This window comes from Rhinopithecus roxellana, chromosome 8 (assembly GCF_007565055.1).
Source record: "Rhinopithecus roxellana isolate Shanxi Qingling chromosome 8, ASM756505v1, whole genome shotgun sequence".
Classification (NCBI taxonomy): Eukaryota; Metazoa; Chordata; class Mammalia; order Primates; family Cercopithecidae; genus Rhinopithecus; species Rhinopithecus roxellana.
Window position 1 is genome coordinate 20,835,872 of NC_044556.1, and position 21,144 is coordinate 20,857,015.

General features: G+C 36.8%; 1 protein-coding gene across 3 annotated transcripts in view; it reads right to left on the reverse strand.

The window, feature by feature from the left end:
- EVI5 (ecotropic viral integration site 5) overlaps positions 1 to 21,144 on the reverse strand; it is a 282,059-nt gene that overhangs the window by 141,540 nt on the left and 119,375 nt on the right. The window contains exons 11-13 of one of the 3 annotated variants that reach the window (XM_030935803.1): positions 15,706 to 15,759; positions 13,184 to 13,216; positions 12,483 to 12,629 (exon numbers count right to left, since the gene is read on the reverse strand). In XM_030935803.1, coding sequence (XP_030791663.1) covers positions 12,483 to 12,629; positions 13,184 to 13,216; positions 15,706 to 15,759 — 234 coding nt within the window. The remainder of the gene's footprint in view (positions 1 to 12,482; positions 12,630 to 13,183; positions 13,217 to 15,705; positions 15,760 to 21,144) is intronic. The other 2 variants (XM_030935804.1, XM_030935805.1) reach the window with 2 other exon arrangements.

Below are 21,144 nucleotides of genomic sequence, written 5' to 3' on the forward strand. Positions count from 1 at the left end.
TCAATTATTTATGTCTTCTTTATTTTGACAGATGAGCAAACATTATTTCAGTTTTCAGGGTACAAGTCTTTACCTTCTTGGTTAAATTTATTCTTATGCATTTTATTCTTTTGGAAGCTACTGTGAATGGACTTTTTTTTCTTAGTTTACTTCTCTGGTTATTCATTGCTAGTGCATTCTTATACTTTTAACCTACCAAGATCTTTGTATTTAAAGCAAGTTTCTTGTAGATATGTTTTGACTTTTTATCCAATCTTATAATTGGTATATTTAAAATACTTACATTTAATATAATTATTGATATGGTTGGAATAAAATCTATAATCTTCCGAGTTTTCTATCAGATCCACTTACTTGTTGTTCCTTTTTTCTTTTTCCTGTCTGATCAAATAATTTCTTAAATTACTCAATTTTATCTCTGTTATTTGCTACCTAATTTTATATATATATATATATATTTTTAATTTTAGGTGGTTTCCCTAGGGTTTATAAATACACATTTTACTGTTCCGCGAAAACCACAAATTTATTCCTTGATAAAGGCCTTTCTACTAGGTGTATGTTCTATCTGGAATGTTTCTTCCCAGATCTTCAAATAGTTTCCATCTTCACATCACTGAGACTCTGGTCAAATGTTAGCTCCTCAGGGAAGCTCTCCAAAACTAGCTTACCTACAGTAGCACCTGTACAAACCACCTCTCCTCTGCTTCATTTTTATTTATCATCACCTTATTACCACCTGAAATTGCATTTGTTTAATGTGTCTCCCCAACTAGAACACTTCATGTAATAGCAGTTTTCATTTTCTTGTTTACTATTATTGTATCCTCTGCACTTAAGACAATACTTTGCACATTAGTTTTCAAATAAAAATACAAATAAGTTCATTCCATTATAAGATTACCACATATAGGACTAAGGAAAATACAAAGTGCTTACACAAATTGAACCTGATATATTTACAATAAATTACAGAATAAAGAAGTTATCTTTCCCATGACTAAATTGGCCGCTACTTATATTTGGAGAAGAGGAGAAAGAGAGGAACTGTAAACAAAATCTGGGTCAAAAAATAACTATTTAAATGTCTATCTGATACAGTCTTTGCAATGAAAGAATTTTAAAGTTAAAGAAAGATTTGAACCACAATGAGATACTACCCTACACCTACTAGGATAGCTATTACTTAAAAACAAACAAACACAGAAAATAACAACAGTTGGCAAAGATATTAAGAAACTGGAACCCTTGTATGCTGCTTGTGGGAATGGAAAGTGGTACAGTTGCTATAGAAAAGTCTGACGCAACCTCAAAAAATTAAACATAAAATTACATATGATTCAGCAACTCCACTTCTAGGTATATGCTTAAAAGAATTAAGAGCAGGAACTTAAACAGATACTTATAGGACAATATTCATAGCAACATTATCCACAATAGCTAAAAGGCAGAAATAACCCAAATGTCCATCAACAAACAATTGGATGAACCAAATGTAGTATATACACACTATGGAATTTTATCAGCCATAAAAATGAATGAGATTCTGATACATGCTACAACGACTGACTTTGAAAACATCATGCTTAGTGCAATACGCCACACACAAAAGGACAAATATTGTGTGATTCCACTTATATGAGCTACCGAGAATAGACAAATTCATAGAGACAGAAAGTAGAATAGATGTTACCAGGGGCTGTGAAGATGGGAAAAGATTATTGTTACTAGATACAGAGCTTCTGTTTCAGACAATGAGAAGGTTGTAGAAATGAACAGTGGAGACAGCTGCACAATATTATAAATGTACTTAATGCCACTGAACTGTACACTTAAATGGTAAATTTTAAGTTGTGTATATTTTATCACAATGAAAAAAATCAGATCCAGCAATCCCACTGCTGGCTCCAAAAGACATAAAATCAGTATGTTGAAGAGTTATCTGTACTCCCACATTTATTGTAACATGACTCACAAGAGCTAAGATATGGAATCAATCTAAATATCCATCAACAGACAAATGGATAAGGGAAATGTGGTGTGTATACACAAATACTGTTCTTGGGGAGAGGGTTCAAGATGAATGACTAGAGGTGTCCAATGCCAGTTCTCTTTAGAAAGAAGAACCAAAGTTACAAGTGAATAACCAAAACGTGAATAGACTAACAAGCAGAGAATGCTGGAGGCTAGTAGAGAACTCATGAGAAGAAGCTGGGGCACAGAAAAAAGAAGGAAGCAAGAGGCTGGCAGAGATCTGCTAGGAATCCCGAGGGACTTGGTATCTAGTCAAAAGGGTAGGTGGGAGTGTTTGGGCTCCTCTTTCCCCTCTGACAAACCACTGGTATCTGAACTGTCAGAGAGCTCCTCTACCCCTGCAAACCCAAACACTGGTGTGGGCAGTGATCTGGGGACTTCTTGAGGGCACTGCACCAGATTACCAATTTGCACTGGGTTGCTCACTCTGCCCGCAGACTTGAGAGGCAGCGATAGGGTGCTATACTGGGAGCACAGCCATCAGGGGTCTGTGTCCTGCCCGGGGAACCTCAGTCTTTGTGTCTCCACATCACCAGAACCCCACAGACATTCCTTGGCATCTGCTCAAATTGTGGCAGCAGCAAAGGGATGGCTGGACCAAGGGAGCTGCAGGGTTCCTCGGCAAGTGCTGCCCTGAAGAGAAGAACAAGTATTGCACACCAAGGGAGCGGTCACTGGGACAAAGAAAACCAGAACACGGCAGGGCGCGGTGGCTCAAGCCTGTAATCCCAGCACTTTGGGAGGCCGAGACGGGCGGATCACGAGGTCAGGAGATCGAGACCATCCTGGCTAATACGGTGAAACCCCGTCTCTACTAAAAAATACAAAAAACCAGCCGGGCGACGAGGCGGGCGCCTGTAGTCCCAGCTACTCGGGAGGCTGAGACAGGAGAATGGCGTCAACCCGGGAGGCGGAGCTTGCAGTGAGCTGAGATCCGGCCACTGCACTCCAGCCTGGGCGGCAGAGCAAGACTCCGTCTCAAAAAAAAAAAAAAAGAAAAAAATAAAGAAAACCAGAACACATACTTTCCTGTGCCCAAGAGCTCACCACCTATGGACTGTGAGTGACTGCGCTGTTTCCAGCAAAAATGTGGACACTGTACTTGGCTCTACAAAGCTTTTCAAGTATGATTTCATCCTGGGGGCCAACCTGGTTTGAGTGCTCAGACCCAGGCATGGAGATGGGGACTCCTCCCCACCCCCACTGCTGTAGGCATAGCCATGGCTGATCCCACAGGAAACTGGCATGGATGCATCAGAGGACAGACTTTCTGGGGCAGACAGGGGTGACTGTGGTCTTACTGGCAATCAGTCCACCATATCTAAGTTTGCCCAAAAGGTGGGACCCCCTCCCCCTCTCCATACAGAGCAGCAGCGTTCCTGCAAGGGAGAGAAGAAGAGTCAAAAAGCTGTGTGTTCTGGATTGAGGGAGAAGACTCCAAAACAAAGACATTCTGGCAGCAAGCCATGGGCAGTCACCTTTTATGGCTCTCAGGTACACTGCAGCCTAGAGATAAGACAGTGGTGTCTGACCAATTTGAGTGTTCTGAGTATGGGGACAGGGGCATGACAGGGAGGGAGATTACATTCCTGCCTGCCCAGGCTATGGAGCTAGGGTGCCTACCTGCCTCTCTGCAGAGACCTCAGTGTACTTACCAGGAGCTTCCCTGCCGCCCCCTTCAAGGCTGCTGCCTGTGCTTGCCATTGGGGAATCCAAGGTAAGGCTTGGCTGTCCATCTCTGCCCTGACTTGTCCCTGCTAGGGGGTGAGCAGAGAGCTCAGGCCACTGTACATTCCACAGCCCAGCACATTGCCTGAAGCAACAGAGAACTTCCCCCAGTAAACAAAGATCAAGCACCTGCCCATCAGCTTCTGTTGCAGCAGGCTCTTACCCACGATCACCGACACCTTTCCTGGAGGTTGAAATGCACAATCCAGTAGAAAACCTGCTGACACAAGTGCACAGTGCTGGGAAATGAGATAAGATTCTTGAGACTTCCGCCATCCCAGCCCTGCAGGAAGCTGTGATACTGCTCACGCACCCAGTGCACTGCTACTACAACTAGCATTTGCGAAAACCACCGCACAAAGGCTATCTATATTCAAAGAACTCATACAGAGTTTCTGCCAAGGAAGCACCCAGAACATACACTACAGTTACATCCTTCGGAGGAAAAAAATTCCTGTCCAAATGAAGGTAAATTCAAAAATAAGAAGAAAAAGGCAGTTTCTCCATATGAGAAGGAAACAGCCAAACAATTCTGGAAGTATAAAAACAGTGTTATGACCTCCTCAAAAGATCACACTAAATCTCTAGCAATGGATCACAACCAAAATGAAATATTTGAAATATCATATATAAAGAATTAAAAATACTGATTTCCAAGAAGCTCAATGAGATCTAAGAGAAAGTTGAAAATCAACACCAAGAAATCTGAAAATCAAGTCTGGAAACAAAAAATTCATTGAAGAAATTATAAAATACAGGTAAAAACTTTAACAGACTAAACCCAGGAGAAAAAAGAATCTCAGAGCTTCAAGACAGGTCTATTGAATTAGTCCAGTCAGACAAAAATAAATAAAAAATGATTTTCAAAAATGAACAAAGCCTTTGAGAAGTATAGGGGCTATATAAAGTGTCTAAACCTACAAGTTACAGGTATTCCTGAGGGAGAAGAAAAGGCAAAAAGTTTGGAAAACCTATCTGAGGAAGTAACTGAGGAAAACTCCCTAATCTTGCTAGAGACTTAGACATCCAAATAGAAGATGCTCAGAGAACTCTAGGAAAATACAGTGCAAGAAGAACTTCACCAACACATATAGTCATCAGACTAATGACAACATGAAGGAAAAAAAAAATCTTAAAATCAGCAAGAGAAAGGTGTCTAATTACCAATAAAGGAAATCCCATCAGACTAACAGTGGACATACTGGCAGAAACTTTACAAGCCAGAAAAAAAAAAAAAAATCACAATCCCATTTTCAGACTTTTAATAGAAAAAAAAAAAAACCTGTCAACCATGAATTTTTCATCCTGCTAGAATAAGCTTCATAAATGAAGGAGGAAAAGTCTTTCCTAGACAAGCAAATGCTAAGGTAATTCATCACCATTAGACCAGTCTTACAAGAAATGCTCAAGGGATTCTAAACATGTAAACAAAAGATCAATACTCAACATCATAAAAACAGACAAAAGTATAAAACTTACAGGTCTTATTAAAAGGATGATCCAGTAATATGCTGCTTACAAGAAACCCACCTAACACAGACCGAAGGAAAAAGGGTGGAAAATGATATTCCACACCAACAGAAACCAAAAGCAAGCAGGAGTAGCTACATTTATATCAGATAAAACAGACTTTAAATCAACAACAGTGAAAAAAGACAAGGTCATTTTAAAATGGTAACGGGACAAAGTCAACAGGAAGATATAACAATCCTAAATATATATGTACCTGGTATAGGAGGTACCCAGATTCATAAGACAACTACTACTGGGGCACATGTTCTCAGGACATCCTGAGACAGTACCTTGGAAACAAAAATAAATAAAAAGAAAAAGAAAAGAAAACCAAAGAAAAACTATCTAAGAAAAGAGACAGCAATACAATAATAGAGAAGGACTTCAACACTCCAATGACAGCATTAAAAATCACTGAGACAGGAAATCAACAAAGAAACATTGGACATAAATTGGACTCTAATAGACATTTATAGAACATTCTATTCAACAACCATGGAATATACATTCTTCTTATCAGCGCATGAAATGTTCTCTAAGACAGACCATATTTTAGCCCATGAAACAAGTCTCAATAAATTTTTAAAAATCAAAATCATATCAAGTACCTTATTGGACCACAGTGGAATGTAACTAGAAATTTATTCCAAGAAGAACTCTCAAAACTATACAAATACATAAAAGTTAACCTGCTCCCAAATCATCTTTGGGTCAGCAACAAAATTAAAATAGAAATCTAAAAATTGTTTGAAACAAATGACCATGGAGACACAACATACAAAAACCTCTGGGATACAGCAAAAGCAGCACCAAGTGGGAAGTTTGCAGCATTATATGCCTACATAAAAAAACCCAGAAAGATCACAAATTAACAACCTGGCATCGTACCTCAAGAACTAGAAAAACAAGAACCCAAAGCAAGCAAAAGAATACAAATAACAAAGATCACAGCAGAACTAAAGGAAATTGAGAACAAGAACAACAAAAATACTAAGGATCAAAGAAATGAAAAGTGGGTTCTTAGAAAAAAATAAACAAAATCAATATACTGCTCAACTAACCAAGAAAAGAGAGAAGACTCAAATAAACAAGTGATCGGAAATGAAAAAGGAGACATTACAACTGATAACACAGAAATACAAAAGAACAGAGACTACTATGAAAATCTCTACACTCACACTAGAAAACCTAGAAGAAAGGGATAAATCCCTGGAAACATAAAACTTTCTAAGGCTGAACTACGAAGAGACAGAAATCCTAAAAAGACTAATAATGAGTAGTGCAATTAAATCAGTGAAAACAAATCTCCCAACAAGAACAAGAAGCCCAGGATCAGATGAATTCACAGTCAAATTCTACCATACATACAATGAAGAACTAGTATCAATTCTCCTGAAACTCTTCCAAAAAACATCAAGGAGGGACTCCTCCTTAACTCATTCTATGAAGCCAGCATCACCTTGATATCAGGGAAGGATCCACAAAAAAACCAAAACTACAGACCAATATCTCTGATGAACAGAGATGTAAAAATCCTCAACAAGATCCTAGCAAACCAAATCCAGCAGCACATCATAAAGATAATATACCACAATCAAGTGGGTTATACTGCAGGAATACAAAGATTGTTCAACACAAATAAATCAATAACTGTGATTCACCACATAAACAGAACTAAAAACAAAAACCATATGATCATCTCAACAGATGCAGAAAAAGCACTTGATAAAATTCAGCATCTCTTCATGATTAAAAACAAAAAAAACCAACCAAACAAAAACCAAACATAGGCCAGGTACATCAGCTCATGCCTGTAATCCCAGCACTTTGAGAGGCCAAGGCAGGTGGATCACTTGAGCCCAGGAGTTCAAGGCCAGCCTGGGTAACATGGTGAAAACCCATCTCTACAAAAAATTCAAAAATTAGTGAGGCATGGTGGTCCGTGCTTGTAGTCCCAGCTACGCAGGAGGCTAAAGCAGGAGGATCACTTGAACCTGGGAGGTTGAGGCTACAGTGAGCCACGACTGTGCCACTGTACTTCAGCCTACATGACAGAGTGAGATCCTATTTCAAACAAGCAAACAAACAAACAAAAAAAACCTAAAAAATCTAGGTTCTCCTTGCATTGTTATAAAGAAATACCTGAGGCTGGGTAATTTATAAAGAAAAGAGGTTTAATTGGCTCATGGTTTTGCAAGCTGTACAAGAAGCACGGCACTGGCATTTACTTCTGGGAAGGCTTTTACACATGGAGGAAGATGAAGCAGGAGCAGGCACATCACACAGTGAGAGTGAGAGCAAGAGAGAGTAGGGGTGGGGGTTGCCACACAGTCTTAAACAACCTGATTTCATAAGGACTCACTCATATGAGGACAGCACCAAGCCATGAGGTCTTTGCCCCCATGATCCAAACACATCCCACTAGGAACCACCTCCAACAATGAGGATTACATCTCAACATGAAATCTGGAAGGGAGATCCAAGCCATATCATAGGCATTGAAGGAATATACCTGAAAATAATAAAAACCATATAAAACAAACCCACAGTCAACATCATAATGATTGGGGAAAAGTTGAAAGCACTCCTCTAAGATCTAGAACAAGACAAAGGATGCTTACTTTCACCACTCTTATTCAAAATAGTACTAACAGTCTTAGCCAGAGCAACCAGGAAAGAGAAAGAAATAAAGATATTCAAACTGGAAAAGAGGAACTCAAATTATCTGTTTGCTGATGTTACAATCTTATACCTAGAAAACCCTAGAGATCCCTCCAAAAGGCTCTTAGATTTGATAAAAGAATTCATTAAAGTTTCAGAAAATCAATGTACAAAATCAGTAACATTTCTGTACACCAATAACAATCAAGCTGAGATACAAATCTAGAAGTAAATTCCATTGACAACAGCTACAAAAAAATTTAAATACCTGGGAATACAGTTAACCAAGGAGGTGAAAGATCTTTGCAAGGAAAACTTCAAAACACTGATGAAATACATTGCGGATGACACAAACAAATGGAAAAAAACATTCCACGCTCATGGATTGGAAGCATCAATGTCATTAAAATGACCATACTGCCCAAAGCAGTCTACACAGAGTCAACATATTTCCTATAAAAATACCAATGTCTGTTTTCACAGAGTTAGAAAAAAAAAATCCTAAAATTCATATGAGACCAAAAAAGACCCAAAACAGCCAACGCAATCCTAGGTAGAAAGAACAATACTGGAGGTATTGCATTACTTAACTTCAAATTATACTACAAGGCTATCATAACCAAAACAGCATGGTACTGGTTTAAAAACAGACACACAGATCAATGAAACAGAACAGAAAACCAGAAATAAATGCACATACCTACAGCCTCCAGATCTTCAACAAAGTTGATAGAAACATACACTGAGAAAAGGACACCCTATTCAATAAATGTTGCTGGGAAAATTAGACAGCCATATCAAGAAGAATGAAATTGGATTCATATCTCTCATCATTTACAAAATTAACTCAAGATGGATTAAAGAGAAGGAAGAAAATATGGATTAAAGACTTAAATTTAAGACCCGAAATTTTTAAAAGCCTAGAAGAAAACCTGGGAAGAACCTATCTGCTGATTGGCCTAGGCAAAGAATTCATGACTAAGACCTCAAAAGCAAATGCAACAAAAACAAAAATAGACAAATGGGACTTAATTAAACTACAAAGCTTCTGCACAGCAAAAGGAATAATCAACAGAGTGAAAAGACAACTTACAGAATGGGAGAAAATATTTGCAAACTATACATAAGACAAAGGACAAATATCCAGAATCTACAAGGAACTCAAACAACTCAACAGGAAAAAAAAAAAGGAAAAAAAAAAAAAAAACACTCCATTAAAAAGTGAGCAAAGGCCATGAACAGATGTTTTTCAAAAGAAGACATACAAATGGCTAACAAACATATGAAAAAAAATGCTCAACATCACTAATCATCAGATAAATTAAAATTCAAACCACAATGTGATACCATCTCACACCAGTCAGAATGGCTATTAAAAAGTCAGAAAATAACAGATATTGGTGAGGATGTGGAAAAAAGAGGACACATATACACTACTGGTGGGAATGGAAATTAGTACAACCTGTATGACAAATGGTATGGAAATTTCTCAAAGAACTAAAAACAGAACTGCCATTCAATCCAGCAATCCTACTACTGGGTATCTACCCAAAGGAAAAATCATATCCAAGATACCTGTACTCATACATTTCTCATAGATTCATTCACAATAGCAAAGATATGGAATCAACCTAAGTATCCACTGATGGATGACTGAATGCAAAAAAATGGTGTGCATATACACCATGAAATATTACTCAGCCATTAAAAAGAATGAAATTATGTCTTTTGCAGCAACATGGATAAAACTAGAGGATATTATCTTAAGTAAAATAACTCAGAAAGTCAAATATTGCATACTGTCACTTATAAATGAGAAATAAATAATGCATACACATGGACATAGAGCACAGAATAATAGACACTGGAGACTCAGAAAGGTAACAGGGTGAGAAGGGGTGAGGAATGAGAAATTAACTCGTGGATACAATGTACACTAGTCAGCTGATGGTTACACTAAAAGCCCCAGACTCCACTATTAGGAAACATATCCATGTAACAAAATGCACTTGGATCCCCTAAATGTATAAAAATAACACTATTCAGCCATTTTAAAAAAATGAAATTGTCATTTGTGACAACATGGATGAACCTGGAAGATATTATGTTAAGTGAAATGAGCCAGACACAGAAAGACAAATACCACATGATCTCACTCATATGTGGAATCTAAAAAAGCTGATCTCATAGAAACAGAATAGAATAGTGGTTACTAGAGACTAGGGAGGGGATTGGGAATATGGTGATGGGAAGAGAATGGTCGACAGGTACGAAGTTACAGTTAGATAGGAAGAATAAATGCTGGTGTTACATTGCACAGTAGAGTGACTATAGTTAACAATAATGTATATTTGAAAATAGCTAGAAGAGTGGATTTTGAATATTCTCACCACAAAGAAATAAATGTTTGAGGCAATCAATGTGTTAGCTAATTACTCTGATTTGATGTGTCAATTAAAAATAAAACTTTCAAAAATCATCAAAAAAGTGAATAGATATGCTAAGTAAAAGAAGCCAGACATAAAAGTCACATACCTTACAACTCCACTTATTTGAAATTCTAGAAGAGGTAAAACCATAGTGAAAGAAAGCAGACAAGTTGCTGGGGTTGGAGGGTGGTGAACCATAAAGGGAATGATAGACATATTATTTGTTTTGATTGTGGTAGTGTTTCACAACTACACACATTTCCAACACATCAAGCTTCATACTTACATTTGATGAATTTTATTACATGTAAATTATACTTTAATAAAGTTAATTTTAAAAATGAAAGAGAGACCTGAGAAGGTCTAGCCCTATTTAATCATTTAGGGGAAAACACACACACACACACACATACACGCACACATACAAAAAACTGTCTTTGAGTATACAAGATCACACAGTTAGTAAAACAGAACTAGAATCTAGTTCCATAAATAAAATCCAAAGCTCTTTATATCATATAAATTGCCACTATTTGGCAGTAGGGAGTGGTGGTGGTGGATGCTTATACTGGTAATTCAATACCTCCTGCTGGAACACAGATTAAAAACCCTTATTCTGAAACTCTGAAGAATTCATAAAGTTATATTAGGGAAGGCTATAATCAAAACACTGAGCAACAGATGTTCACTTTCTACCAGTAATATGCTCATTCACTTTATTCTCGCCATTTTTACTCACCAAGTTAAATTTTTTACTATAAACCAGCATTCTATCCCTTTGATATACATCTATCGATTGGTCTCAATATTTGAAAAACAATGTAAAAAGTTTAATTCATGATTCTAATGTATTATGACTGTAGCTTATGCTAAATGCAAACAATACTTAGTTTTCTTTAAAAAATCACATTGAAGTAACTCATTTCAGGTAAATTCCTAACGTAACTCCACAACTGTTTTTTCTTTTGAATGCTTTGATATTATTGACATTTCATACAAAAGTGGAGCAAAATATGAGTTCCCTTCTTTTTAGTATTATTTTATCACTCTCCTATTCACTTTTCTTAGCAATCTACAATAACAGAAAAAGAAAAAAAAAAAGATGTTTATGGCTCCCTCAATTGCCAATTTTTCTTTTGCTTTTGGTTTTCTGATTTTTCTGTACCGAGATGATGATGCTGTGTCTTAATTTTACTGAATAAAAAGAATGTCCTACTCTGCAGTCACTCTATTTGCCTTCCAAATCTGCATAGAGTTCTAGGATTAACACAACTTTTTCTGCTTACTTATTACAATGTAGCGCCTACCTGAGGATGGAAAACTGAAACAAGAAATAATATGTTTTCAAAGATAAACAGTTGGCTTTTCTTCTACCCTCATATTCCTGATTAAGATCGCCCTAGTCTGAATTTGCCAAAGGAAAAGGTCTAAGCTGCAAAAGATACCTGAGGCTAGATGTACAATTAGTAGCTGTTTAGTACATACCCTAGGTTGATTAAGATAATTAGAAACACAATCTAGGTTAATTAAGATAATTTTTAAAGGGTTAATCTTTTTCATCTTTGCAACTTCTCTCCCTCTGAAATAAAGGCATACACCTTAACCCATAATTCAATGTCTTGATGTAGAAAGTCTAAGCAATAGTATTTCGTAAGACACAAATTGCCACATTGCCGAAGCTTTAAATGAGATAATTGCATATATTCTGCGTGTTGGGTAATATTTCATCTGCACAATGAACAAAAACTAGCTGAAGTTGGAATTTAAAATTTACTGTTAGCAAAATGACAGCTATTATGAAAACAGATTTCTAAAAACTTAAAAGCAATTCTGACATACACTGCTTATTTACCATTACTTAAAACACAGTGTAAGGAAAGAAAATATTACCTATTTCTAACAAAACTATGTAGACAGTAAAAAAATTAGAACAGGAGTCCTTAGGCCACAATAAGACCCCTAAATATCACAGAACACAAAATTGTATAATTTAAAAGTTCAATTAAAGTTGAAAACAGAGTTATTTAAAACAACAGCACAGAATCTGTGCTATAAAAAAAAAATGATTGAAAGGAAGGGGGATGAGAAAGGTGAGAAAAGCACTACCAGACTCCTTACCCATTGTTGTTGGTGCTGGAGCTTCCTGATGGTATTTTCAGCTTGCTCCAGCTTAGCACTGGCCTCATCACTCTGCTGTTTGATGGTGGCCAACTCCCGTTTTATGAGGTAGTTTTCCTCAGCCTCCTGGGCTCTTGTCACTTGTCCCTTAGGACATAATTTTTTTGTGTGTAAAGCAATTTAGGATAGATTCAAGAAAGACTACCTTTGTGAGGTTTAGTTATTTACTTTGACATGTTAAAAAAAAAAAAAAGTCACCTCAGCGAATAGAAAAGCCTAGGTAATCATTAGCTAGCAGCTTGTTATTGCTCCAGCAAAGTTTGGGAAACTAAACGAAAATTTCACCTGACAAGAACAATTCTTCTTTCAGTCAATAACAATTTAATTCATGCAATATTACTGAGTTGTACATGCAGGACTAAAATTTTCAATGAATAGTAGTTAATTTCACAGAATCCACTTATCGCCATTTTGAAACAAACACTTAAAAAAATAAGGTTAGCTTTAAAACGTGCAAAAATAAACCAAGATAACACTGTTATAAAAAATTAAATTTATACCCACATATACCACCCAAAAAATTATTTCTAGAAAAACGCATGTAAAATTGCATGCATTAAAATATGAATTTTGAGGTTTAGGACTTTCCTTAGAAGTTAGAGAAGATGTTTAAAAGAACTAAAACAAAACAAAAACTATACCTGTATCAATCTATCTGCCAAGGAAGCACTTTCCTACAAAAGGAAAATTCAGATAGAATATAAGAGAAGGAAATAAAAGTGATAAAATTAGGAAAAAAGAAACAAATATATGCAAATTCCATCTACTTTTCATTGCTAATTAAAATGGACATTTAAATTTTAAAACCATTTTTTACTGAATGTGTTTTCATTTTTAAACCTTAAGAAAAATATATAAAAACAAGGATAGGTGGTTGAAAATCATGTGTTTCCTGAAGATACCAAACACAAATTCCAAGTGGTTTTTCATTACCTGGAACAAGCACAGTTTCTTGTTTGTTTGTTTTTTTTTTTTAATAGAGACAGGGTCTCGCTCTGTCACCCAGGCTAGAATGCAATGGCATGATCACATAGCTCATTGTAACCACGAACTCCTTGGCTCAAGGAGTTTATCCTTCTGCTTCAGCCTCCTGAGCAGCTAGGACTACAGGTGTGTGCCACCATGCCCAGCTAGTTTTAAAATTTTTTGTAGAGATACAGTCTAGCCATGTTACCCAGGCCAGTCTTGAACTCCTGGCCTTACGCAATCCTCCTGCCTCAGCCTCCCAAAGTGTGGGGATCATAGACGTGAGCCACTGCACTCAGCCAAATATTTCTTCTTCTTTTTGATGTATTTACATCTTTTAGACTTAATCCATATTGTCAACCCACTTATATGAAAGGGAGAAGGAATTTGAGTAAGCAATTCCACTTAAAAAGTGTGACAGCAATTTGTGCAACAGCAACTTTCAAAGAAACAAAGCAAGGAAAATATGACAAATAAAATTAATGAGCTAAACTTAAACTTTAGCAATAACTGAGAAAGTATACCTTTTTATTACAGAATTCAATTGATACATAGTATTTATAGAATTCTAAGTGCTAAGTGACACACCTGGGCCATCTAAGCCAATAAAAAAAGGAACGTAATTTTCCAGAAGCAAAATCCAAACTTAACATTTTCTTACAGCATTGTTATCATTCCGAAGGTTCAATGAAATACTGTAAGTCTTTTCCAGTTTAAACGTCTTACTCCAAAGATTTAAAAAAAAAAAAAAAAACAAGAAGACACGCATATTTGATTGTAAGTTAGATATTTAGTGGGAAAAAACAGTATATAATTAAAACAACTTAAAAGCAAGCTCAATCTTCCTGTGGAGTCACCAAAAGTAGAATTATTCTTATAGCAACCCTAACATGATGACAGCAAAACAGGGAAACTATTTTTGACTTAATATGATGTATCTGCAATTATTATACAACAAAGGCAGACAGGTAATAAATATCCTGTACTTATTATGCACTTCTATTTAATACGAAATCATCAAAACTTTTCAAACAAATGACAAATACTACAAAATATTCATATTTCCCATGTATTTATTTCTTGAATATTTATCTGTAGATTTTCAGGGAAGATTTTAAGATCCTTGGCAGTATGATGAGGGGTATGTTTAAATCTACTTACTCTCATCTCTAGTTAAAGAAAGAAAAAAGCGGTCAGGCACGGTGGCTCATGCTTGTAATCCTAGGACTTTGGGAGGCCGAGGCAGGCAGATCACAAGGTCAGGAGATCAAGACCATTCCTGGCCAATGTGGTGAAACCCCGTTTCTACTAAAAACACAAAAATTAGCTAGGCATGGTGGTGCACGCCTGTAATCCCAGCTACTTGGGAGGCCAAGGCAGGAGAATCGCTTGAACCTGGGAGGCGGAGGCTGCAGTGAGCCATGATTGAGCCACTGCACTCCAGCCTGGGCAACAGAGCGAGACTCTGTCTCAAAAAAATAAAATAAGAAAAAAGCACCAAAAGAGTGTGAATTCAGATGTCTTTCTTTTAATAAAACAAAATTCTTAAACCATACTTTTACTACTCAATTCATTCTTATAGCATCTGAAATGACTAGAAAAGATTTTTCATCAGAAGCACAGTACGAAAAATAACGCAAAATTTCCATATTTGCCCAGTTATTCTATGTAAAACAGAAAATGTAACAAGTAGATACCAAAATGATTATAAGAACTAAAAGTTTATGCACAATTCCTTTGTGTTGAAAATCAACATGAGAGTGAATTTTTATGTAAGGAATCAGTCAGCCACTTCAACTAAAAGCAATCCTAGGCCTTAAAGGAATCACCGCCACGTTCAATATGCTAGAAAGTCCAGGGCAACATTTGAAACTCATCTTTAAAGTGCTATATTAGAATGGACTCCCAACTAAATTCTAAAAGAACATACTTTTTAGAAATTATGTGTAAAGAAAACAAATAGTATCAATATGTTACTCTTAATCTCAGTTAAAACTTGAATATTAAAGTTTAAGAACCACTACAACCGATCAATTTTTATTAGTAACAAATTATCTGGCTAAATAGTAAGGTAAGCAAGCTAAGCATTCAATACCTACAACATAGGAGACATGTGCCAGAAGTTTTGAGGATTTTTAATAAATATACAGAAAAAACACTAGGCATTCAACAGAAGCTTGCATAAGTAGTCACTTACTTTTTCTAATGTCTCGATGCGCTGTTTTAAAAGTCTATTTTCTGTGCGTAACCTCTGCCAAGAAGAAAAAAAAGTTTTATTTGCAAGCATTTTTGAGAGGAAAAAGAAGATTCCTAAATCACAGTCCTGAAAATGTACCACCTTTTATAAATGAGAAAGGAGTCTAAGGGATGATTACATTATCAAATGTCAAAGACTCAGAGTAAGAAATACACAGAAGGCAGGGCACCATGGTTCACGCCTGTAATCCCAGCTCTTTGGGAGGCCAAGGCGGGCAGATGGCTTGAGTTCAGGAGTTTCAGATCAGCCTGAGCAACATGGTGAAAGCTCGTCTCTATGAAAACTACACACACACACACACACACACACACACACACACACACACACACACTCTTTAGCCAGGAATGGTGGTGATGAGCCTGGGCAACAGGTTGAAACCTTGTCTCTATGAAACACACACACACATGAACACACGCACACACGAACATACACACACACACGAACATACACACACACACACACACACAATTTAGCCAAGAATGGTGGTGCGAGTCTGTCGTCCCAGCTACCTGGGAGGCTGAGGTGGGAGACTGGGAGGTAGGGGCTGAGGTGGGGGTGGCGGAGGTTGTAGTGAGCCGAGATTGGACCACTGTACTCCGGCCTGGGTGATACAGTGAAACCCTGTGTCCAAAAAAGGGAGGAGAAGGGAGGGGAGGGGAAGGGAGGGAAAGGGAGGGGAGAAGGAAAGGAAAGGAAAAATGAAAAGGAAAGGAAAGAGATAAAGAAAGAGAAATAAATACACCACTGCAAAGGAAATAATCACATCCATCACTCCAGCTGTGACTAAATTTAAAATACACCCTACAGTACATATAGAAATAAGCCATTTCATTTCTATACTTACCATAATGACTTACAATCAAATATTTATGTGTTTTAACATCCTCATTAGACAGAAAAGATTCTAACTTGCCTACCTCCAACAGAGCCTACCTATATAATTAATATTCAAATGTCAGTTGAATGAAGATCTAAAAAATGCACATTCATAGGCTGAACATCAAATTTTCCATTTAGGGCCTGGCTCAGTGGCTCACACCTGTAATCCACTTTGGGAGGCCAAAGGCAGGTGGATCACTTGAGCGTGAGTTCAAGACCAGCCTGGACAACATGGTAAAATCCTGTCTCTACAAAAAATATAAAAATTAGCTGGGCATAGGGGCATGTGCCTGTAGTCCTAGCTATTCAGGAGGCTCGGGGGAGGATGGCCTCAGCCCTAGAGGTGGAGGTTGCAGTGAGCCAGTATCACATCACAGCACTCCATCCTGGGCAACAGAGCAAGACCTTGTCTCAAATTAAAAAAAAAAAAAAAATGCCCATTTAGGCTTCAATAGTCTCCATTTATAATATAGTATAGATGACGAGTTGCAAAATTCTGAAAATACAAAGAATTTATTAATTTTTTCTGAGAAAACAGCTCCAATTACTAGCACTTTCTCATAGTTCAAAAAGTAAAACCAGATTTTTTAAAGAAACACTTTACCTAATTATTCAATGCCTGGTTCCCAAAAAGTTGTCTAATTACTGTCATCAAGTATTAAATCCAAGTCACTCTACATTTTTAAAAAGTTATTTTTGCATATCCACCAATATAATTGCTTATTAATCCCCTTTAGAAGTTATCTTTTTCATTTTCCAATTCCTCAGATGTTGCCCCTTCATTCTGCCATCACTCAAATTTCAGTTTCAAGGTAATCGCTCTTTTTTTTTTTTTTTTTTTTTGAGACGGAGTCTCGCTCTGTTGCCCAGGCTGGAATGCAGTGGTGCGATCTCAGCTCACTGCAACCTCTGCCTCCCAGGTTCAAGTGATTCTCCTGACTCCGTCTCCTGAGTAGTTGGAACTACAGGCCGTGCCACCACGCTCAGCTAATTTTTTGTATTTTTAGTACAGACAGGGTTTCACCGTGTTAGCCAGGAAGATCTCGATCTCCTGACCTCGTGATCTGCCTGCCTCAGCCTCCCAAAATGCTGGGTTTACAGGCATGAGCCACTGCGCCCAGCCTCAAGGTAATCACTTACATTTTTGTACCAATTTGTTCCAGAACTTAATCAAGCCTTTTTCCAGCCCCACCTTCCTATAAATTTCTGCTGAAAAATGTTTGTCTCAGAAAATTCTTCCATCAATTCAACCTATTATTTTGCCAGTAAACGCTTAAATATGGTTTATTATAACATATAAAGTCTTAGTGCAGGGAAATGAGAGGCTCTATGAATTGAATTACTGTATCTTATTAAGTAGATCCCAAATTGAAACAAATCTTAGAGTTATTACAAAGATACTTTGCAAATTAGATTTCCTGTTCTATTCACTACAATTCAGATGATCTGAAATGGACATTATGATATATAGGAAAGCGAATAACTAATCTCAGACAAAATAATAGCTTGAGAAGTAGAAAATGTTCTCATGGCTTGGCTCCTCCTACTGTGTGCAGCATAGTGGTCCACACAAATAAGCGATTATTAAATGCTGCTAAACTCTAGAGAGTCAAAGAAATAAATGGGATTCTCACGATGTTCTCAATCATACTACATCAACAAAAGGTAATGTTTTATCTCAAAAGACTCAGAAAACTAAGTTCCCACCAGACAACTGAGTGAAAGAAGTTATGACAGAAATCATGCTAAAATAAAATTTAGAACTGAAAACACTCATCTGGATTTCCTTCCCCAACCCCCTTTAAGGCTTCTGAAATCTATTTCATTGTAAATAAAAATCTAAATTGATTTTCTTCCACAAGCAACTAACCAAATGCTTAACACCATTTAAAAATAAATCACCACTTCCTCATTTGTATAATATTTACATCAGGAATTGATCAATAGAATAGACTTTTTCAGTTAATACAGACCGTTTCAGGCTTTTGCTTTTTTTTTTTTAAGTTTTTTTTGTTTGTTTGTTTGTTTATGTTTTTTTTTTTTGAGACAGAGTCTCGCTCTGTCGCCCAGGCTAGAGTGCAGTGGTATGATCTTGACTCAGTGCAAGCTTCGCCTCCCGGGTTCACGCCATTCTCCTGCCTCAGCCTCCGGAGTAGCTGGGACTACAGATGCCCGCCACCACACCCAGCTGATTTTTTGCATTTTTAGTACAGACGGGGTTTCACCATGTTAGCCAGGGTGGTCTCGATCTTGTGATTCACCCGCCTCGGCCTCCCAAAGTGCTGGGATTACAGGCATGAGCCCTGTGCCCGGCCTCAGGGTTACTTTTAAGTTTCAAGTGTTACTATATATATATATTTTTTTTAACCGAATATAACAGTATTTTGGTAATTATAGCTTTGCAATCTGTTTTAATACCTGGTAGAGCTAATATCCCCCATTCTTATATTTGTCTATTATTCCCAAACCCCAAATACTAGTATATTAAAGTAGTTAAGAAACTAGGTTTTGAAGTTAGGTAGATTTAAGTTCAAATTCTCATTCTACAATTAACACTTGTATATGACATTCAATGTTTTAGAATCTCCATTTCCTCATCCAGAAATTAGAGTAATAAAACCTACAGGGAAATGAAAAATTAAATGAGATAGTATAGCATCTAATATATGCCAAATACTCAATGATAAGCACTGCCCACAATATTTTTGAAGTTAGGCATGAATATTATTTTACTACTTTTGTCTATTTTTAGAATTATTCTTAAGCTTTTTTAATGCCCTGGAATTTTACAAGGAATTAAATTTCACTCAATTTGAGGGCCAGGTACAATGGTTTACAGCTGTAATCCCAGAACTTTGGGAGGCCAAGGCAGGTGTATCACTTGAGGCCAGAAGTTCGAGACCAGCCTGGTCAACATGGTGAAACACTGTCTCTACTAAAAATACAAAAATCAGCCTGGCGTGGTAGCGTACGCCTGTAATCCCAGCTACTTAGGAGGCTGAGGCAGGAGAACCACTTGAATTCAGGAGGTGAAGGTTGCAGTGAGCCAAGACCGTACCACTGCACTCCGGCCTGGGTGACAGAGCAAGGCTCTGTCTAAAAAAAAAAAAAAAAAAAAAAAAAAATCACTGGGAAATTCATATCTTTATATAACATGGAGCTATTTTTGTCTATCTTTAGTTTTCTTTTTAAAATGTCTGTGTGTAAAGTTTTCCAGTGTTTGTTAGGTCCTGTTCTATTTTTCATTTAGGTTACTCCTGGATATACTTTTATTTTTATTTCAAATTGAACTTCTTCTTCCAGGATATTTTTGAACTGTTTATTGATGATACATAGAAAAGTTAATAACTAAAATCTACCACCTGATTGATTCTCAATAATTCTTCAATATCTTCCTCACATTTTCTAGAATAGAGTGCTTCCTAAACTTTAAAGTGAAAACCACAAAGAGGAAGATACCTAGATATAGCTACATAAAAATATTTGTCTTGTACATTGAAAAAGAAAATAGAGACAATATTTTGACCTACCAAATTAGAAAAAAAGAGGACTAAAAGTGAGAGTAAGAATGAAATACTTAGTGTTGGCAAAGTAGTCATGAAATGGAAACTTTTCATGTTGCTAAGACAAACATACCGTGGACACATTCTTTAGGAAATTTATGTACTGCACAGTAAAAGTCTTTAAAGTGCTAATATCCTATAACTTATTAATTCTACTTTTTACAACTGGCTATGGAAATAATAATAATAAGAGACAAAAAACCTTGTTATATACAAAGATGTTAACCATTAGCATTAAATAATGAAAAACTAAAAGCAACCTTAATATCCTGAAATAGGATGATCTCGTTTGAAATAACCCACTCTTCAATCACCATTTCCTATTCTTTCCAGCTTACTCAGTTTACAGAGTAACCCAACCCCAACAATTGTTTTCATTGAGACAATCTAGTGATCCCAACAACCTTTCACTGTCCCTCAATCCTTGATGTTCTTTCTTCCTTCTTGACAAAGTTTAATTTGCAATCATTATACACCTCCCTTGCTTTTAAGCCCCCCTGCCCTTCTCTCCCTTCGTAGTATACCTGCCTGGAAAAAACACTACTCTGGATCAACTCTCTGACAGTTTTGAGCCTGTACCTATGCCAGTAAATATGACCCAAGAAAAACAAAACCATGATGTTTATTTAAATTACTGATCACTAAATTCAATATGGTTCTTAGCAATAATAATGTCCTTCTATCCCCCTAAATCACTATTTCACACCTATTCCTCTCTCTTCAAACCAGCAACTCTCCAATCCATTGTCTCTCAGTTGATAATCTTGCCTATGACTTCACTGAAAAAAACTGAGGCAATTAGAAGAGAATTTCACAAGCTCCCAAAACCATATCCTATATCCTAACTGCATTTTTGTCCATATATTTTGATTTCCTGTTATTGTGGATTAACTATTCATGCTAGCATACTAAGTAACATCTCCTAACTTTGCACTAA